Source organism: Malus sylvestris, chromosome 7, assembly GCF_916048215.2.
Source record: "Malus sylvestris chromosome 7, drMalSylv7.2, whole genome shotgun sequence".
Lineage (NCBI taxonomy): Eukaryota > Viridiplantae > Streptophyta > Magnoliopsida > Rosales > Rosaceae > Malus > Malus sylvestris.
Genome location: NC_062266.1, coordinates 27,556,292 through 27,570,958, shown reverse-complemented (window position 1 = coordinate 27,570,958; position 14,667 = coordinate 27,556,292). Strand labels below are relative to the sequence as shown.

Below are 14,667 nucleotides of genomic sequence, written 5' to 3'. Positions count from 1 at the left end.
CTGCGTGGGAGTCCAGAGAATCACAGAATACCAAGAAACATGTCAATGTAGGATTAAACCTGGATGTTCCTCGTATTCTCCAGGCAGACACAAAAAATGCTCCAGAGAAAAGCAACCAAGAAGACATTCACAAAACAAAACTGTACAATAATCAACTCTGTCTGCAGTTACGTACAAATTTCAATATTCACCATCTGCCGCCGCCTTGTTCCTATTTCTTTTCCCTCCCTTTCCTTTCAGACTGGATCCCCCTCTTCCTTTGAACCAATAAAACTAATGAAAAAGCATGCATGGATGATGAATGTCTCATGTAGGGGTGCGGGAAGCGGATGCCCTGCGATGGTGAGGAGTTGATGCTTTGTTGACTCCGTTGATACTGCGCCTGCGATGTCTGGGAGCGTGGTTTGAATTTGCATGAGGGTTCGGGCGATGTTCATTTGGAGAGATACCTGCACCCTCCGAGTCAATGGGTTCCTGAAGTTGCTCCAACGCTTTTACCACGTCATTCATGTTTGGCCTAGACTTGGGATCTACAGCTAAGCATCGAATTGCAAGGCTAACTGCTCTGAGGGCTTCACCCAAAGAGTACTGGCCTTCAACACGAACGTCAAATATTTGGATAAATTTGCGTTTGCTTGCAAGGTAAGGTTTGGCCCATTCAACTAAATTCTGTTCTCCCGTTGGCCGGTTCTTGTCCACAGCTCGTTTGCCGGACAATATTTCGAGCATAACAACCCCAAAGCTATACACGTCACTTTTTGCAGTTAAATGACCTAAAAAAAATTAAATAAGGATCAGCAGGGAACAATCATGCATTCTTGACCATATTTAAGATGAAAATAAAGCATTAAGGTAGCTGCAGCACCGATTAAGACGATGAAACATAGGAACGTAGCTCTTATAAAGCAGAAGTGTGATAGGAAAACAAAGTAATCTAAGGAGAACAAATTGTTTCAACAAGAGTTCTACCTACCACAGCAAAGTGAGGAGTAAGTCAATCATGTATCCTAAAAGTACAGCGAAACTTTCTGCAACTATATGGAGGTGAAACAAATGAACAGGAAAATTAAAACCAAATGCTGGTCATTCATTAGGGGACTGCTGAAGGGAAATATTCCAGCAAGGCCAGGGTAATATGTAGCAGAGGTTTCAGATGCAACATAGGTATTGAGTAGAAATGAAGTAAATGGGAAACAGACTGGTGTACTACCTACAAAGACTGGATAATCTCATGATCATCGTCTATGATGGAATTAGCCTTTTCTTCTTTCTAATATTGATCGGAGCCTGGCTGTGGTTAGAGCCTAGAACTATTTGGTTAGTATTATTAAGTGGTCACAATTAGACTGAATTGGTGAATGGTAGATGAAGCTGTAAACAAATATTAGGTTGCTTTTGTATGGTGAACTCAATCCTGTTAACTAAAAGTACCTGTGGCCATATACTCAGGCGCTGCGTACCCATATGTCCCCATGACTCTTGTTGAGACATGGCTTGTATCATCGGCTGGGCCATCCTTGGCTAGTCCAAAATCAGAAAGTTTGGCATTGTACGTCTGTTGTTTTTCAATTGAAATTTTGTGTCAGACAGTCTTATACCAGAATTCAATTAGAAGCAATGAAACTCAACAATTAAAAGTCTCGCTTACCGAATCCAGTAGGATATTAGCAGTTTTAAAGTCCCGATATATCACTTTTGCCTCGTCACTGTGAAGAAATGCTAGACCCTTAGCCGCACCAAAAGCAATCTTCATACGAAGGTTCCAGGAAAGTGGTTGAAAGTAAGACGCCCCTGTTCCACCAATAACATTTTAAGCAGTAAGTACTACTTCCATAGTTCATATTGAAATATTTGATTTCCTTAGCAATGGTACTGCTTACTCTAAAAGAAAAGGCTAAAAAGTGAAGGAAGTTCATAACTCACTTCTAAACAGATGATTATCCAAGCTTCCGCGAGGCATAAATTCATACACCAAAATACGGTGGTCATCCTCTAAGCAGTAACCAATCAACCTTACAAGATTTTCGTGATGCAGCTGCCCAAGGTAGTTGATTTCCGTCTATAGTTCAAGAGGCTCCACAAAGTTAATAAATTATTCTCTGAAAATATTACATATAACGTTATATACATGCAAAAACTATTATGGAGGAAGATTCATTCAGGTTGGTTCAATATATTAGCTGTTTGAACTCAAAACATCTGTTTAGATTTTCAAATATTTGATTGCACCGAAAAAAGATCAATCAAATATTCGTAAAGTGCATGTAAGCTAAAGAAGGATAGAAGTAATACTCACCAACCATTCCTTGTGACCCTGGATACCTTCTTGGTTTAGCCTTTTCGCAGCAATAACCAAGCCAGTACCAGGCTTGGCAGCTGTTAATGAATTCTCATCAACCCACCCCTTAAAGACACAACCGAAACCCCCTTCACCCACCACACTATCAGGACGGAAGTTCCTGGTGGCATTTTTCAGTTCGTTAAAGCAGAAGTTCTTCAAATTGGAAGACTGCAGGATCTCGCCCTCTGTCCGAGGAGTTGAAGGCACTGAGACAGACGACACCTTGCTATTTGAATGTAAACCTACACATTTCAAATACCATATAACTTGTAAATAATGCTCAACATTCAGTCATCATATAAAAGTTCTAAAAATAATCTATAACATCACAATAAAAAAAGAGTAAGGCCAAGTTAGTTGCTTCTGTATACAGTACAGAAACTAAAATCTCAATTTTGGCATCGATTGACTTTCAACAACAAAATGGTTAGCCTTTGATGATGCCACAGCTTATGAAGTACAATGGTAATCTAACATGGTGTTCGAGGTTCGGTTCCAAGAGGTCTTGATTTGAAACCTCTAGTCCCCCACTCCCCAATTGATGGGGAAAACATATAAGCTCCATTAAATCCTAGAAACTAATCCAAAACATAACAACAAAAGGGTGTAATAAAAACCAGCAAGTCCATGCAAATCTGAGTTAAACTTGATCGTAACAAACTTAAAAGGTTGTGGTTTAAAAAGCTCTAGCCTTTGATATGCCTCTATATAGCAAAAGAAATGGAAGCCAATAAAATTCAAGTTTCTTATTAACTTTGAATAACTTTCTTATTTGGGAGAATCAGAGCAGTAACAATCACAATATCACATAACCCCAGAAGTAGAACCCAACTCAGAATTGCTCAAAACAAAAATTCCAAACAAAATCAACTCTTTCAGCAAAAACAAAACAGAAAACAGCTAGCTGAGCTGCTATAAGCTCCAGAACTGCATGTTTCATTAATCAAATCCGACCAACTTCAATCAAAGTTCAAAACTTTTAATTAACAGAGTTAATCAGAAACTAATTGATTAAACTTAATTACCATTATGGAGGGGGCTGTCAGCTTTGATTCTAGAACTTAGGCAAGAACCCATCACTAGAAAACGCCTGAAAAACGGGTCTTTCCGGACCCAACTGCCAGAAAAAGGAGGAAGAAATAGAAACCCAAGTTTGCAAACAAGTTGAAAAGCGCAAGCAGATGCAGAAGCCCGGGAATCAAAGATGATGTTCTCACCAATCGGTGTGAAAGCTCTCTCAGCTAGGCTTTTTCACAAGCACCTAGCTGTCACGAGCACGCAATAACCCACTAATCGAACAGCGGAAAAAAATTGAAGGAATCAAAGAAAGCTCTTTGCTTTGAACATGGAAGATTTTGGAGGTATATGGGGGTGTTTGGTTGCTGGGAAGGTTCTTTTATTAGACCTTCGGGAAGGACAAAAGCCGGTGTGCTGGTTTGGTATCGATGTGCTTTGAAAAAATATTGTTTATGTGTTATGAGAATAAACTCATTTATACTGCTTCACGTTTTTAGTTTTTTTTACATTCAAAATTATGAAAATAAGCTATTTTTTAGTGTTTATCAAACACATTTTTTAGCTTAGTTTTTTTTTTATACTAATTTTTTTATAAGTACCAAAGCTTGGCATATCCCATTTGAGTTTTACTTTTCTTTGTCTGCGAGTTGTTTTTTGGGGGGGGGGGGGAGGAGAGAGAGAGAGAGAGAGAGAGATGCCTAATTTGGATAAGGTCCAACACTCTTTTCTTTGCCATCTTGCAATCCACCTCTTCTCTCTCCTCTCTCCTCTCTCTCTCTCTCTCTCTCTCTCTCATGGTGCGTTAGGCAGCTTTTGCATGGCTGCATCCACTGCTGTGCGTTTTACTTCTCTTCCAGCCTTGGATCATCGGCAATGCAGTTTTTTTAAAAGGAAAAATGAAAGCCGACTCTCTCACTCAGGTTACAGGTTTAATGTTGGTTTAATCATGTTGATGATAATGATTAAGCATGAGAATTATTTTGACCGACGGATCATCAGCTGGCTAATAATTACTCTTGTATTATTTTTAACTTACATATTATTACATATAACGCGATAAGTGTGAGTTTATTATATACAATATCAATATCTAGAGTACTAGAACTATTATTATAAAGTGAAATTTCAACTTTCCGACGTCAGTTTCTTAAAAGCAATTCCAAGCACAATGTTCTAACGACAATTATTAAGATTTTATATAAAAGAAATAATTTCTTCTTAAATATCAATCGCAATGCTATATGCATGAAAACTTCTGTGTTGAAAAATAATTTTTTTTTTTATGTATTTGACTGTGATATAAAATAAATACGAATGACTTCTTATATAATATACGCCAAAGGAGAAATGTTGAAGATAATCTCTTAAAGTGAGATTTTTATTGTACTCTTTGTCAGCTTACTTTAACGTCAATTCTAATATCAACATCATAAAATATTATGCAAAAAATATGAGGTGACAAAAAATTTATAAAAAATCTATTTTTCAAAGTCTTCTTAATATTTCCCAAACGAAAGTGTTCTTTGTTGACATCATGGTTTTTGCCTTAAAATGTGCCGTCGCTTGTAGCTCATTAATCATTAATACACAAGGAATAAGAAATACTACAGATGTCTTGCTTTTTTGGTGTGAAAATACAAATTTCTTGCTTTTGAGAGGGTTTGACTAGTGCAAATATCTTGATTAATTAATAATTTAAGTGCGCTTCTCTGATCAGACGATGTGTCACAGTGGGCCCTGCTTTGAGATAGATATTGTATTTGTACCTTAATTGTTGTGAAGCTTCTTCTATTGGGAATAAGGATCCTAATCCTGTCAGGATCTTGAGGATTCTTAAATCGTGTTCGTTCATCATACATCGTGTGATTAATTTTTATCAGACACTATTCATATTTAATTTTAAATAAAAGTATTTAAAATGATTTCTGGTAACACGATATACGATAAATGGACACGATTTGAGGATTTCTAAGATTCTTACAAAGAGGATCTCATTCTTCTATTGGCACCCCGACTCTTAAACAATTCTTAAAACAAAATCTACCCAAAGTCGATGCATGAAAATGACATTTTTAATAAAATTATTAAAAAAATTGAATTTTATTTAGATTTAATTTGTGTATTGTCTATACTCTACAAGTTAAAGAAATGATGAACAAACGTATAAAAGTCCCCATTTCGTACGGTCAGAACAAGTGGGTAGAAATTAGAAAATTAGAAATAAACAGTCAAATATTTGTTTTAATTTTTCTATGGGGTCAATTTATTAGGTTGTCCTAATTCAGCAATATAATATTTTTCAATAAAAAGCTGGCAACCGAAGTTTAGATGAACAGCGGCTGTAATGATAACGTTTCTAATGTAGCGGAAAAATAAAAGTTGAGGCCATTATATAATGAGTGGATGAATTTAACGTATAAAAAAAAAGCCAAGAAAATGAGTGATTATTTGACTTTTTGATCTTTAGCCTTAGCTTAAAGTTTTGTCTTTCCAAGGGGTGCAAAAGACATGTTAAATATTGTGATTCAATTTTATAAGTACATAATTGTGATTAAAGATTGATTAAAGTCTGTTAATGTTTGGTAATCGTTGACCCCATGCTAATATTATAGAGAACTTTAACGAAATGCTTCCGATACTGTTCACTTTAACGAAAAACGACATTTTTATATCAAAAAATCAATTCTGGTACTATTTATTTTACCCTTTATTTTGTCCTTATCGTTAAAACTCAAAATTTTCAAGTTATTTTCATTAATTTTTCTAATATTATAATTATTTTTTTTTAGTCTTGTACTCACCCAACTCCCCTAATCAGATTCTGATCAATATTATCGAAAAGTATATTTTTTTTGTTGTTGAAAACTTATTGAAAAATTATGATTGGAAAGGTCATAGGCACACAAAATAGGGGTCACAAACATATAGAATATGAGCAACGACATCAACTCACGAGAGATGTGGCTCACGGGCGACTGTCATGCTTTTCCGGACAGAGGCGGTACAACCAGTGCCACAGACCTCATCTATCCATCGTAAGCGAGATTCTTATATACAGTCGAAGATATGCCGTTTTGGCTCTATAACATTCATCATGTGATCGTAGAGGAGGGAGGTATATCTTTGAGCACAGCCAAGAATCTTTCCAATTGTGAGAAATGTGCTAGGCTCAGTCCCCGTGCGTAGTTCGGTTCCGTAATGCGTGTAGATCAGAACTCATAACTACGAGTTGTCGATGTATAGTGTGATGTTCACTTGCATTAACGGCTCACAATCACCTTTTAACCATGATTGATTAAGCCTAGCAATTCCTATTTCGTCTCATTGTAATCACAACATTCATGAATTGTATGAATATATAATATCTTTGCAAGACTTTGATCTTGTGAAAGCTCCTTTTTTTTTTTTTACGTTTTTATTGAGTTGTTTACGGCAGTTATATCAACCGACTCTTTTGGTAGCATTTATCACGTGATCATAAAGAGAGACGTATCCCTGAATACAATCGAGAATCTTCCTATTCTAAGATTCTAAGCTCAATCCTCACACATAAATTAGTTCGACAAGACCAATGAACCACTATGAGCTTTTGATTTAGACTTATATACATTAACAACTCACGAGTTATTTTTTTTTTTTTGAAAAGTGGGATCCAAAAGGATCGCCAACAAGGAACTTTTATTAAAACAAACACACACTTACAAATCAAACAAAGGCCCAATTTATTCCCAGAAACAAACAATGAACGGGCCTAAAAACAAAGAAAACACAGAAAAAGAGCCCAACAACAGTGAAGCCCAAACAAAAATGAACAACCGAGAACCATCCACTTTGGTCGCCACCGCCTATCCGAGAATTAGCCAGCCACTCGATCCTTCGTCCACTGCAGATCATCCCCTCCATATGCGCCACCTGCACATAGCCATCGACAAGAGACAGTCGACGAGAGAGAAGCCAACAATCAGAAAGAAGCTCTGGGAAATTCCCAAGCAACACTGCCGAAAACGGCAAACAACAAGGAGAACGTGGTGGTGCGGGAGACACCTGAGCCGGATACAACACCAGAACTCTACACATGAACTCACCAAAAAACATGGTTGAACAACGAAGCAAGGAAGGGCCATGAAAAAAGATACCCACGGGGGTTGAAGAATTGGGAAAGCCATAGAGGAAAATTGGAAGATCCATCAGCAGATGGAAGGGGAGAAGAAAGAGAAAAACAAAAACAAAGAGCCACCCACCGATTCTAGCCATAGCTAGGATCGGCTGCAACAAACAGAAGCTCGAACGGGATCACTCACACAAGAAGGTGAGAAGCACCCTCAAACAGAGGGAAGAACTCTCAGAGGAAGAGAGAGTTTTTTTTACTCACGAGTTATTTTAGCACTCCCCTTTCATTGTAATTGCAACGTTCATGCATGTATGAATTTCTTTGGAACCATTTGGATCACTTGAAAGCCCGTTCCAAAAGGCAAAACAAAGAGATAGAAAAAGAACAAATGTTTCCGTCTCACGTGCCATAAGTCAACTCCAAAATCTGTACATAGAGGAGTAGATTCTCTCCTCTTTTTTTTTTCCTCCTATTTGAACAGTCACGGTTAAATCACGTCAACATCTTATAGACAAAATAGAGAATATAAGAGAAAAGGGGATGGAAGAAGAGGGGAAATAATCCTAATCCATTTGAAAAAGGGGGGGGGGGGGGTGGGGGGCACCACAAAGGATATCAATAAATAAACTAAAGCAAAGATACACGAAATGATAGGAAAATATTTTGAGGATCACTAAAATATGAAGTAATTCAAGGACGTGACTGCAAAGGCATAACGATAGAGTGAAATCAATCATTCTTACTTACCCGTCAATTACAGTTTGAAACGTATAAACAAAAGTTCAGGTTTGCATTTTGAATGAGTTATTTCAACAACTGTTCAACTGTTATCGGCCACGAGCCAATCAACAATCCAACATGATCGATATGTAGCCTTAACCTTATGGCCATATGCATGGAATCATTGAAGCTTTACTCACTCCCTGTTCGTTGGTGGTGCTCTTTTTTAGCCCACTCGAACTTGGTGCGTTCTATAATTTGAGTGAAATAATTTCCGCCCCTCACTTTTCTCGTGCATACTTCTCTTTATTGTGGATAGAAAAAAATGAGCGTGCGAAAATCACCACTTTGACTAAACGAGGTGTTACCGCAATTACTCAAGCTTCAATAATTTCATTTTTCTTTCATCAAATAAACTCGAAAATTTGGATCTCGAGAGCGAAAAAAGCAATAACATTTGAGAATATTTATTAATACAGAAAACACAGAAAAAAACAAACGGGCCTAAAAACAAATAAAACATAGAAAAAAAGCCCAACAACAGTGAAGCCCAAACAAAAAGAACAACCGAGAACCATCCACTATGGTCGCCACCGCCTATCCGAGAATCAGCCAGCCACCCGATCCTCCGTCCACCGCAGATCATCCCCTCCATATGCTCCACCTGCACATAGCCATCGACAAGAGACAGTCGGCGAGAGAGAAGCCAACCAATAGAAAGAAGCTCCGGGAAATTCTCGAGCAACACCGCCGAAAACGGCAAACAACAAGGAGAACGTGGTGGTGTGGGAGACACCCGAGCTGGATACAACACCAGAACTCTACACATGAACTCACCATAAAACATAGCTAAACAACGAAGCAAGGAAGGGTCATGAAAAAAGATACCCAAGGGGGTTGAAGAATTGAGAAAGCCATAGAGGAAAATTGGAAGATCCATCAACAGATAGAAGGGGAAAAGAAAGAAAAAACAAAAACAAATAGCCACCCACTGATTCTAGCCGCAGCTAGGATTGGCTACAGCAAACAGAAACTCGAACGGGATCACTCACACAAGAAGGTGAGAAGCATCCTCAAACAGAGGGAAGAACTCTCAGAGGAAGAGAGAGTTTTTTTGACTCACGAGTTATCTTAGCGCTCCTCTTTCATTGTAATTGCAACGTTCATGCATGTATGAATTTCTTTGGAACCTTTGGATCACGTGAAAGCCCGTTTCAAAAGGCAAAACAAAGAGATAGAAAAAGAACAAATGTTTCCGTGTCACGTGCCATAAGTCAACTCCAAAATCTGTATATAGAGGAGTAGATTCTCTCTTCTCTTTTTTTCCCTCCTATTTGAACAGTCATGTTTAAACCACATCAACATCTTATATTAATTTTTTATACAAAGAGAAAGACAAAATAGAGAATATAATATAAAATCCTCTCATAGAGAGTGACCTTTTCGGACTCGCAACATAAGGGATATCAATAAACTAAAGCAAAGATACACGAAATGATAGGAAAATACTTTGAGGATCACTAAAATATGAAGTAATTCAAGGACGTGACTGCAAAGGCAAAACGATAGAGTGGAAGCAATCATTCTTACTTACCCGTCAATTACAGTTTGAAACGTATGAACAAAAGTTCATGTTTGCATTTTGAATCAATTATTTCAACACATGTTCAATTGTTATCGGCCACGAGCCAATCTACAATCCAATGTAGCCTTTGCCCTTTGGCCATATGCGTGGAATCATGAAAGCTTTACTCACTCCCTGTTCGTTGGTGGTGCTCTTTTTTAGCCCACTCAAACTTGGTGCGTTCTATAATTTGAATGAAATAATTTCCGCCGCTCACTCTCCTTTTGGATACTTCTCTTTATTGTGGATAGGAAAAAATGAGCGTGCAAAAATTACCACTTTGACTAAACGAGGTGTTACCGCAATTACTCAAGCTTCAATAATTTCATTTTTCTTTCATCAAATAAACTCGAAAATTTGGATCTCGAGAGCGAAAAAAGCAATAACATTTGAGAATATTTATTAATACAGAGAAACCCGTATCCAGGTGCTGAACCAAAAAACAAAGAAGCATAATTATTTCCTCAAGAGAAGTAGGCGCAAAATCGTACGGAAAATATTCACTACCACACAGATAAGAGATCTAAAAGTCACACCAGGTCCAACTCTTCAGTCTTCTAGGCACTCTTCTTCACCTCCGCAGACTTGATTATGTCAATGAACTCAGGCTGGAGAGAAAAACATAAATGTAAGAATACGGGGATAACCAAACTTTTTTTTTACTAGGGATAAGCAAACTTTTTTTTTACTAACGAAACTGGGAGAACGCAATTAGTATGCATAACCTATGATCATTACCTTTAGAGAAGCTCCACCAACCAAAAATCCATCGATATCAGGCTGACCTGCGAGTTCTTTGCTGTTCGCACCGTTCACAGACCCTGAAAAATTATTCGATTCAGCCAATTGTTGTGAAAGCAAACAGAGAAAGATTAAGTGGATTCCTTATCTTTCCCATATGTACAAACACAAGACATGAAAAAAGAAGTGGACTCCTTAATTCAAACACAAGACATAATGAATTCTTCGCAAGAGAACAAATATATTTATGACTCAAAATGATTTTGGCAGATGATAGCCTCCATCTGTACAACAGATCATTCTTATCCTCTAGCCCCTTTCGAGTTTCGATCTTTCACCAGAGTCCAGGGAAATTGTGTTTTAGTAAGCATCCAATCTTGTACTATAAGCAGAATTGAGACTTGAAAGGCCATACTCAAGGGTACAAGAAACATGTATACAAAATGTCATAATGCTTCATTATTGGGAGAGTTATACAACTTTTCAGAAAGTCAGCTGACTCTTTTATTAGTTCTATAGATATTATTTCTCTTGGCAGGGTGGGGTGCGGGGAATACTCATAGTCAACATAAATATATTTTAGGTGCTTCAAAGTTGTAATTGAGAAAAGGATGGGATGTACAAGCAGATAAACAACAAAATGATGTGGTAAAGGTGTAAAAAGATACCTCCATAAATAATCCGGGTTGATGCAGCAACTTCAGAACTGACATTTGCTTGAAGCCATTTCCTCAATTCAGAATGCACCTGTTGTACGGAGAAACATTTGTGTGAAAAACAGACGGTGAAATATGTATACACTATACACACACACATGCACACACAAACGTATAACGCATGCATAATATCAGTATTGACACAGGAAGTCCCAACCGCAAAACTGGGTTGGTGACAGTTTAGAAAGAATTGCTCATTCAAGCAGCGTTTAATTCAGTTTTATCAAACCTTAGAGATAAAGAAGCTTAGACAATCTCCTCAACTGTGCCCATTTTATTTTTAAACTTTTTACCAATAACATTTTTACCTTGCTCTAACGTACACAAACAACATCGAGTTCAAACTGAAGCTAATAAAAAAAACCACATCCAGATAATCAGATAAAGGCATCACTTACTTCTTGAGCCTGAGCTGGAGATGCAACTTTCCCAGTTCCAATGGCCCACACGGGCTCATAGGCCAAAACGATATTGGTCCAATCTTTCACTTTCTCTGCAATAGAAAGCATCATTTAAATGAGTACAGAAAGAAAATTAAGCAGTCTCACAACACACAACAAATTCTTCACACAAACAGTAGGCCAAGAAAACGTAGTTCTGATTGCATTATGCACCTGCAATTGCCTTGGTTTGTGCGGCTACAACCTCCACAGTAGTGCCAGCTTCTCGCTGCTCAAGGGTCTCACCGACACAAGCTATTACCTTCAAACCTTGAGAAAGTGCATACGCAACCTTGTCCGCAACAAACTGAAACGAAGCGTGTGATATATGAGAAACTATTACGAAATAGCTCATTACAAATTGATTAGAAATACAGGCGAGGAGGATACCTCATTGGATTCACCCAAAATAAGTCTTCTTTCGGAATGACCCAGAATGACCCAAGGAACCTCGAGATTGACTAGCATCTCAGCACTGAACATACACAAAAAATCAACTTTTAAGCTTACTTATACAGGGTTGAATGCAAATCGGGAAAAAAATATCAATAGACAAGACATATATGATGCACATTCAACACGCTTAAATGTATCTATCTCGTTAAATTCCGTCACATCCAGTTTAAAACGAACCACCTTCACAGATTGATGCTTTGTTCTAATTGTATTCAATTTTTTCTCTTTCTAAATTATCAACATCTAAACACATCATTAAATCATTACAACTACACAATCAGTAACATAAATTCTCAATTTTCAAAATTCACCAAATTAAAACCAGATGCCAATGCCGCAACGAATCGAAATCTAGTAAATCATATACATACACACCTAACTTCACCAGTGAAGGCACCACCCTTCTTGACCCAGCAGTTTTGTGCCGCGACGTGGAAATCGGGCCTCAACAAACTCTTCACCACTGGAATAAACACATACGGTGGGCTAACCACAACCTCTGCAATCATAAAAACCACAGAACAGATTAACACTTTGATAACCCGCACAGATCAGTAAATCTCATGAGCTGATTAAAGCAGAAAAACGCAAACAAATCAAATCCAAATCAGAAGTAAATAATCGGAGCAATCAACTCACCCACAACATCTTGCGATGGAACTTGTCCCTCATTCAGTATGTTGACGATCTTCTTCACCTCATCGAAGGTTCCGTTCTACACACAGATTCACATTTCAGCTCAGATTAACTAAATCATCACTCGGTTCGATAGAAATCAGAGCATGAAACAGATCGGAAAAGAAAATTCAAGCATCTGTTTGGCTGATGAGAAAGTATCGTAAAATCGATCGATGGAGACTACGATAAATATCAGGAATCTGATTATTTTCCGTGACTTTCTTCGATTTTCTCAGCAACCAAACAGATTGAAAGAAAATAACACAGGAGACGAATCACAAAACTCACGCATTTCCAGTTGCCGCCGACGAAGAACTTCCTGCCCATCTTTTTTCGATAATCTCGAAATCGCAGAGAGGATAGTGTAAAACTGTGTCTGTGAGCCTTTCGGATTTTTGGGGTCTGATTAACTGCGGATTTTTGGGGTAAATGTGGATACCAGTTGCTTGGGCCCACGTCATAGAGTGAAATTACGGTTTTGGTCTAGGAATTTGGAATATGCTTTGGCGCATTGATTGGCATATGTGGAACTATGAGGGGTAGTTTCGTCTATCTGATGTGGTATTAAAAGTGACTGTTATGGCCCACGGGTTTTCTTTCCTGTGTGTCACAAAGAAGTGGGTGGGTATTATCGGATTAGGTGGAGCCAAGGCGAGCTGAGTCCATGGAGTTCAGTGTGTACCGCATTCAGATGGGTACTGCTTATACCTGTGGTATTTTGGACTCAACCCATTAACTTGATTCGATATGTTTCGTTAATATTAGTATTTGGATGAATATTTAACAGGTCGGGTCGTTAATTGGTGAATCCGTTAATAACTTGTTAAATAACGGATCATTTTGGGTCAATCCGTTAGATTTGTTAGTTGAAGATGTTTTAGTAGTTTCAGTATAGTCTTAACAATAAAAAATAAATTCTATGCAAAAAAAAATAATAATTATTATTATTATTAACGGGTGAAACGGGTCGGGTTCGGATGACTCGTCAGCTTGACGGGGTTCGGGTGACCCGTTAACTTAACGGGTCGGATTGAACCCGATCCAAACATAATAAACCCAACCCGTTTACAGGTCTAGCACTGCCCACCCATCGAAAGGCACGAGTCATTGCTGTTGGGCTTGTTCGCACATTGTGGTTGTAATTTAATTTAATTTTTGTTTTTGTATTTTGAATGAGGATCCTCTTTGTGAGGATTCCGGAGATTCTCGAATTGTCTATATTCATCGTATATCTTGCAGTTAGTTTAAAATGAAGAACATTTCCCACCAAATGATCAGTCCAATAATACCACTCACAGGTAAATAGCGCAATACTTCTTCGTGAATCTCCGCTATTTGAATATGGAACATCATAACAACGAATAGGAATGAAACGGCTATAGCTCCTATATGAACTACTGGGAAGATCATTGCGAAGAAGTCGAGACCTAACAAAAGAAGTAAACCCGTTCGTCAAGTACGGTTCATGTTTAATTTTAAATAAAAATATTTAAAATGGTTTCGATTTACGATAAATGAATCCTCATTATTGTATTTTGATGCGCATGAGAGCATCACTTTCTTAGAGTGACGTAAAAGTTTTTGAACGCCCTTCTCTTACAAGTCGGTTTTTAGGAGTCAGTTATACTTATGAGCTCTTAAAAGTTGATAAGCTAGTATTAGAGCACGGTTTCACCACATAACTGTGCCCGTACTCTTTGAAAGATGCAACCTACGAGCTGAATTAGAATGGTCGATGTTATGCGTGTGCAATCGTCAATACAAGCAAACAAAGTGAAGTAGCCTCAAAGGAAAGGAAGAGCAATTGTGACATACACTGATAC

General features: G+C 37.8%; 2 protein-coding genes across 2 annotated transcripts; both read right to left on the bottom strand.

Moving 5' to 3' along the window:
- Positions 1-28: 28 nt before the first annotated feature.
- LOC126630526 (receptor-like cytoplasmic kinase 176) lies at positions 29-3,752 on the bottom strand. The gene is made up of 6 exons (XM_050300642.1): positions 3,367-3,752; positions 2,297-2,583; positions 1,924-2,059; positions 1,649-1,791; positions 1,432-1,555; positions 29-773 (listed from the first exon to the last, which is right to left on the bottom strand). Exons 1-6 carry the CDS (start codon positions 3,416-3,418, stop codon positions 307-309), a joined length of 1,209 nt encoding a protein of 402 aa, XP_050156599.1. The 5' UTR covers positions 3,419-3,752; the 3' UTR covers positions 29-306.
- Positions 3,753-10,128: 6,376 nt separating this feature from the next.
- LOC126629625 (triosephosphate isomerase, cytosolic-like) lies at positions 10,129-13,296 on the bottom strand. Its single transcript, XM_050299711.1, has 9 exons — positions 13,133-13,296; positions 12,806-12,881; positions 12,542-12,665; positions 12,101-12,185; positions 11,885-12,017; positions 11,669-11,763; positions 11,223-11,301; positions 10,552-10,634; positions 10,129-10,421 (listed from the first exon to the last, which is right to left on the bottom strand). The coding sequence occupies exons 1-9, from the start codon at positions 13,169-13,171 to the stop codon at positions 10,371-10,373; spliced, it is 765 nt and encodes a 254-aa protein (XP_050155668.1). The 5' UTR covers positions 13,172-13,296; the 3' UTR covers positions 10,129-10,370.
- Positions 13,297-14,667: the final 1,371 nt, after the last annotated feature.

Excerpts from the sequence above, each read along its gene's own strand:
- LOC126630526 (XM_050300642.1), bottom strand. The coding sequence starts at position 3,418 with ATGGGTTCTTGCCTAAGTTCTAGAATCAAAGCTGACAGCCCCCTCCAT. Across the intron at positions 1,792-1,923 it reads GGATAATCATCTGTTTAGAA|GGGCGTCTTACTTTCAACCA; the intron begins GTGAGTTATGAA and ends TTGGTGGAACAG. Across the intron at positions 1,556-1,648 it reads CTAATATCCTACTGGATTCG|ACGTACAATGCCAAACTTTC; the intron begins GTAAGCGAGACT and ends GAAAAACAACAG.
- LOC126629625 (XM_050299711.1), bottom strand. The coding sequence starts at position 13,171 with ATGGGCAGGAAGTTCTTCGTCGGCGGCAACTGGAAATGC. Across the intron at positions 12,666-12,805 it reads TCCATCGCAAGATGTTGTGG|AGGTTGTGGTTAGCCCACCG; the intron begins GTGAGTTGATTG and ends TTATGATTGCAG. Across the intron at positions 10,422-10,551 it reads TTGGTGGAGCTTCTCTAAAG|CCTGAGTTCATTGACATAAT; the intron begins GTAATGATCATA and ends TTTTCTCTCCAG.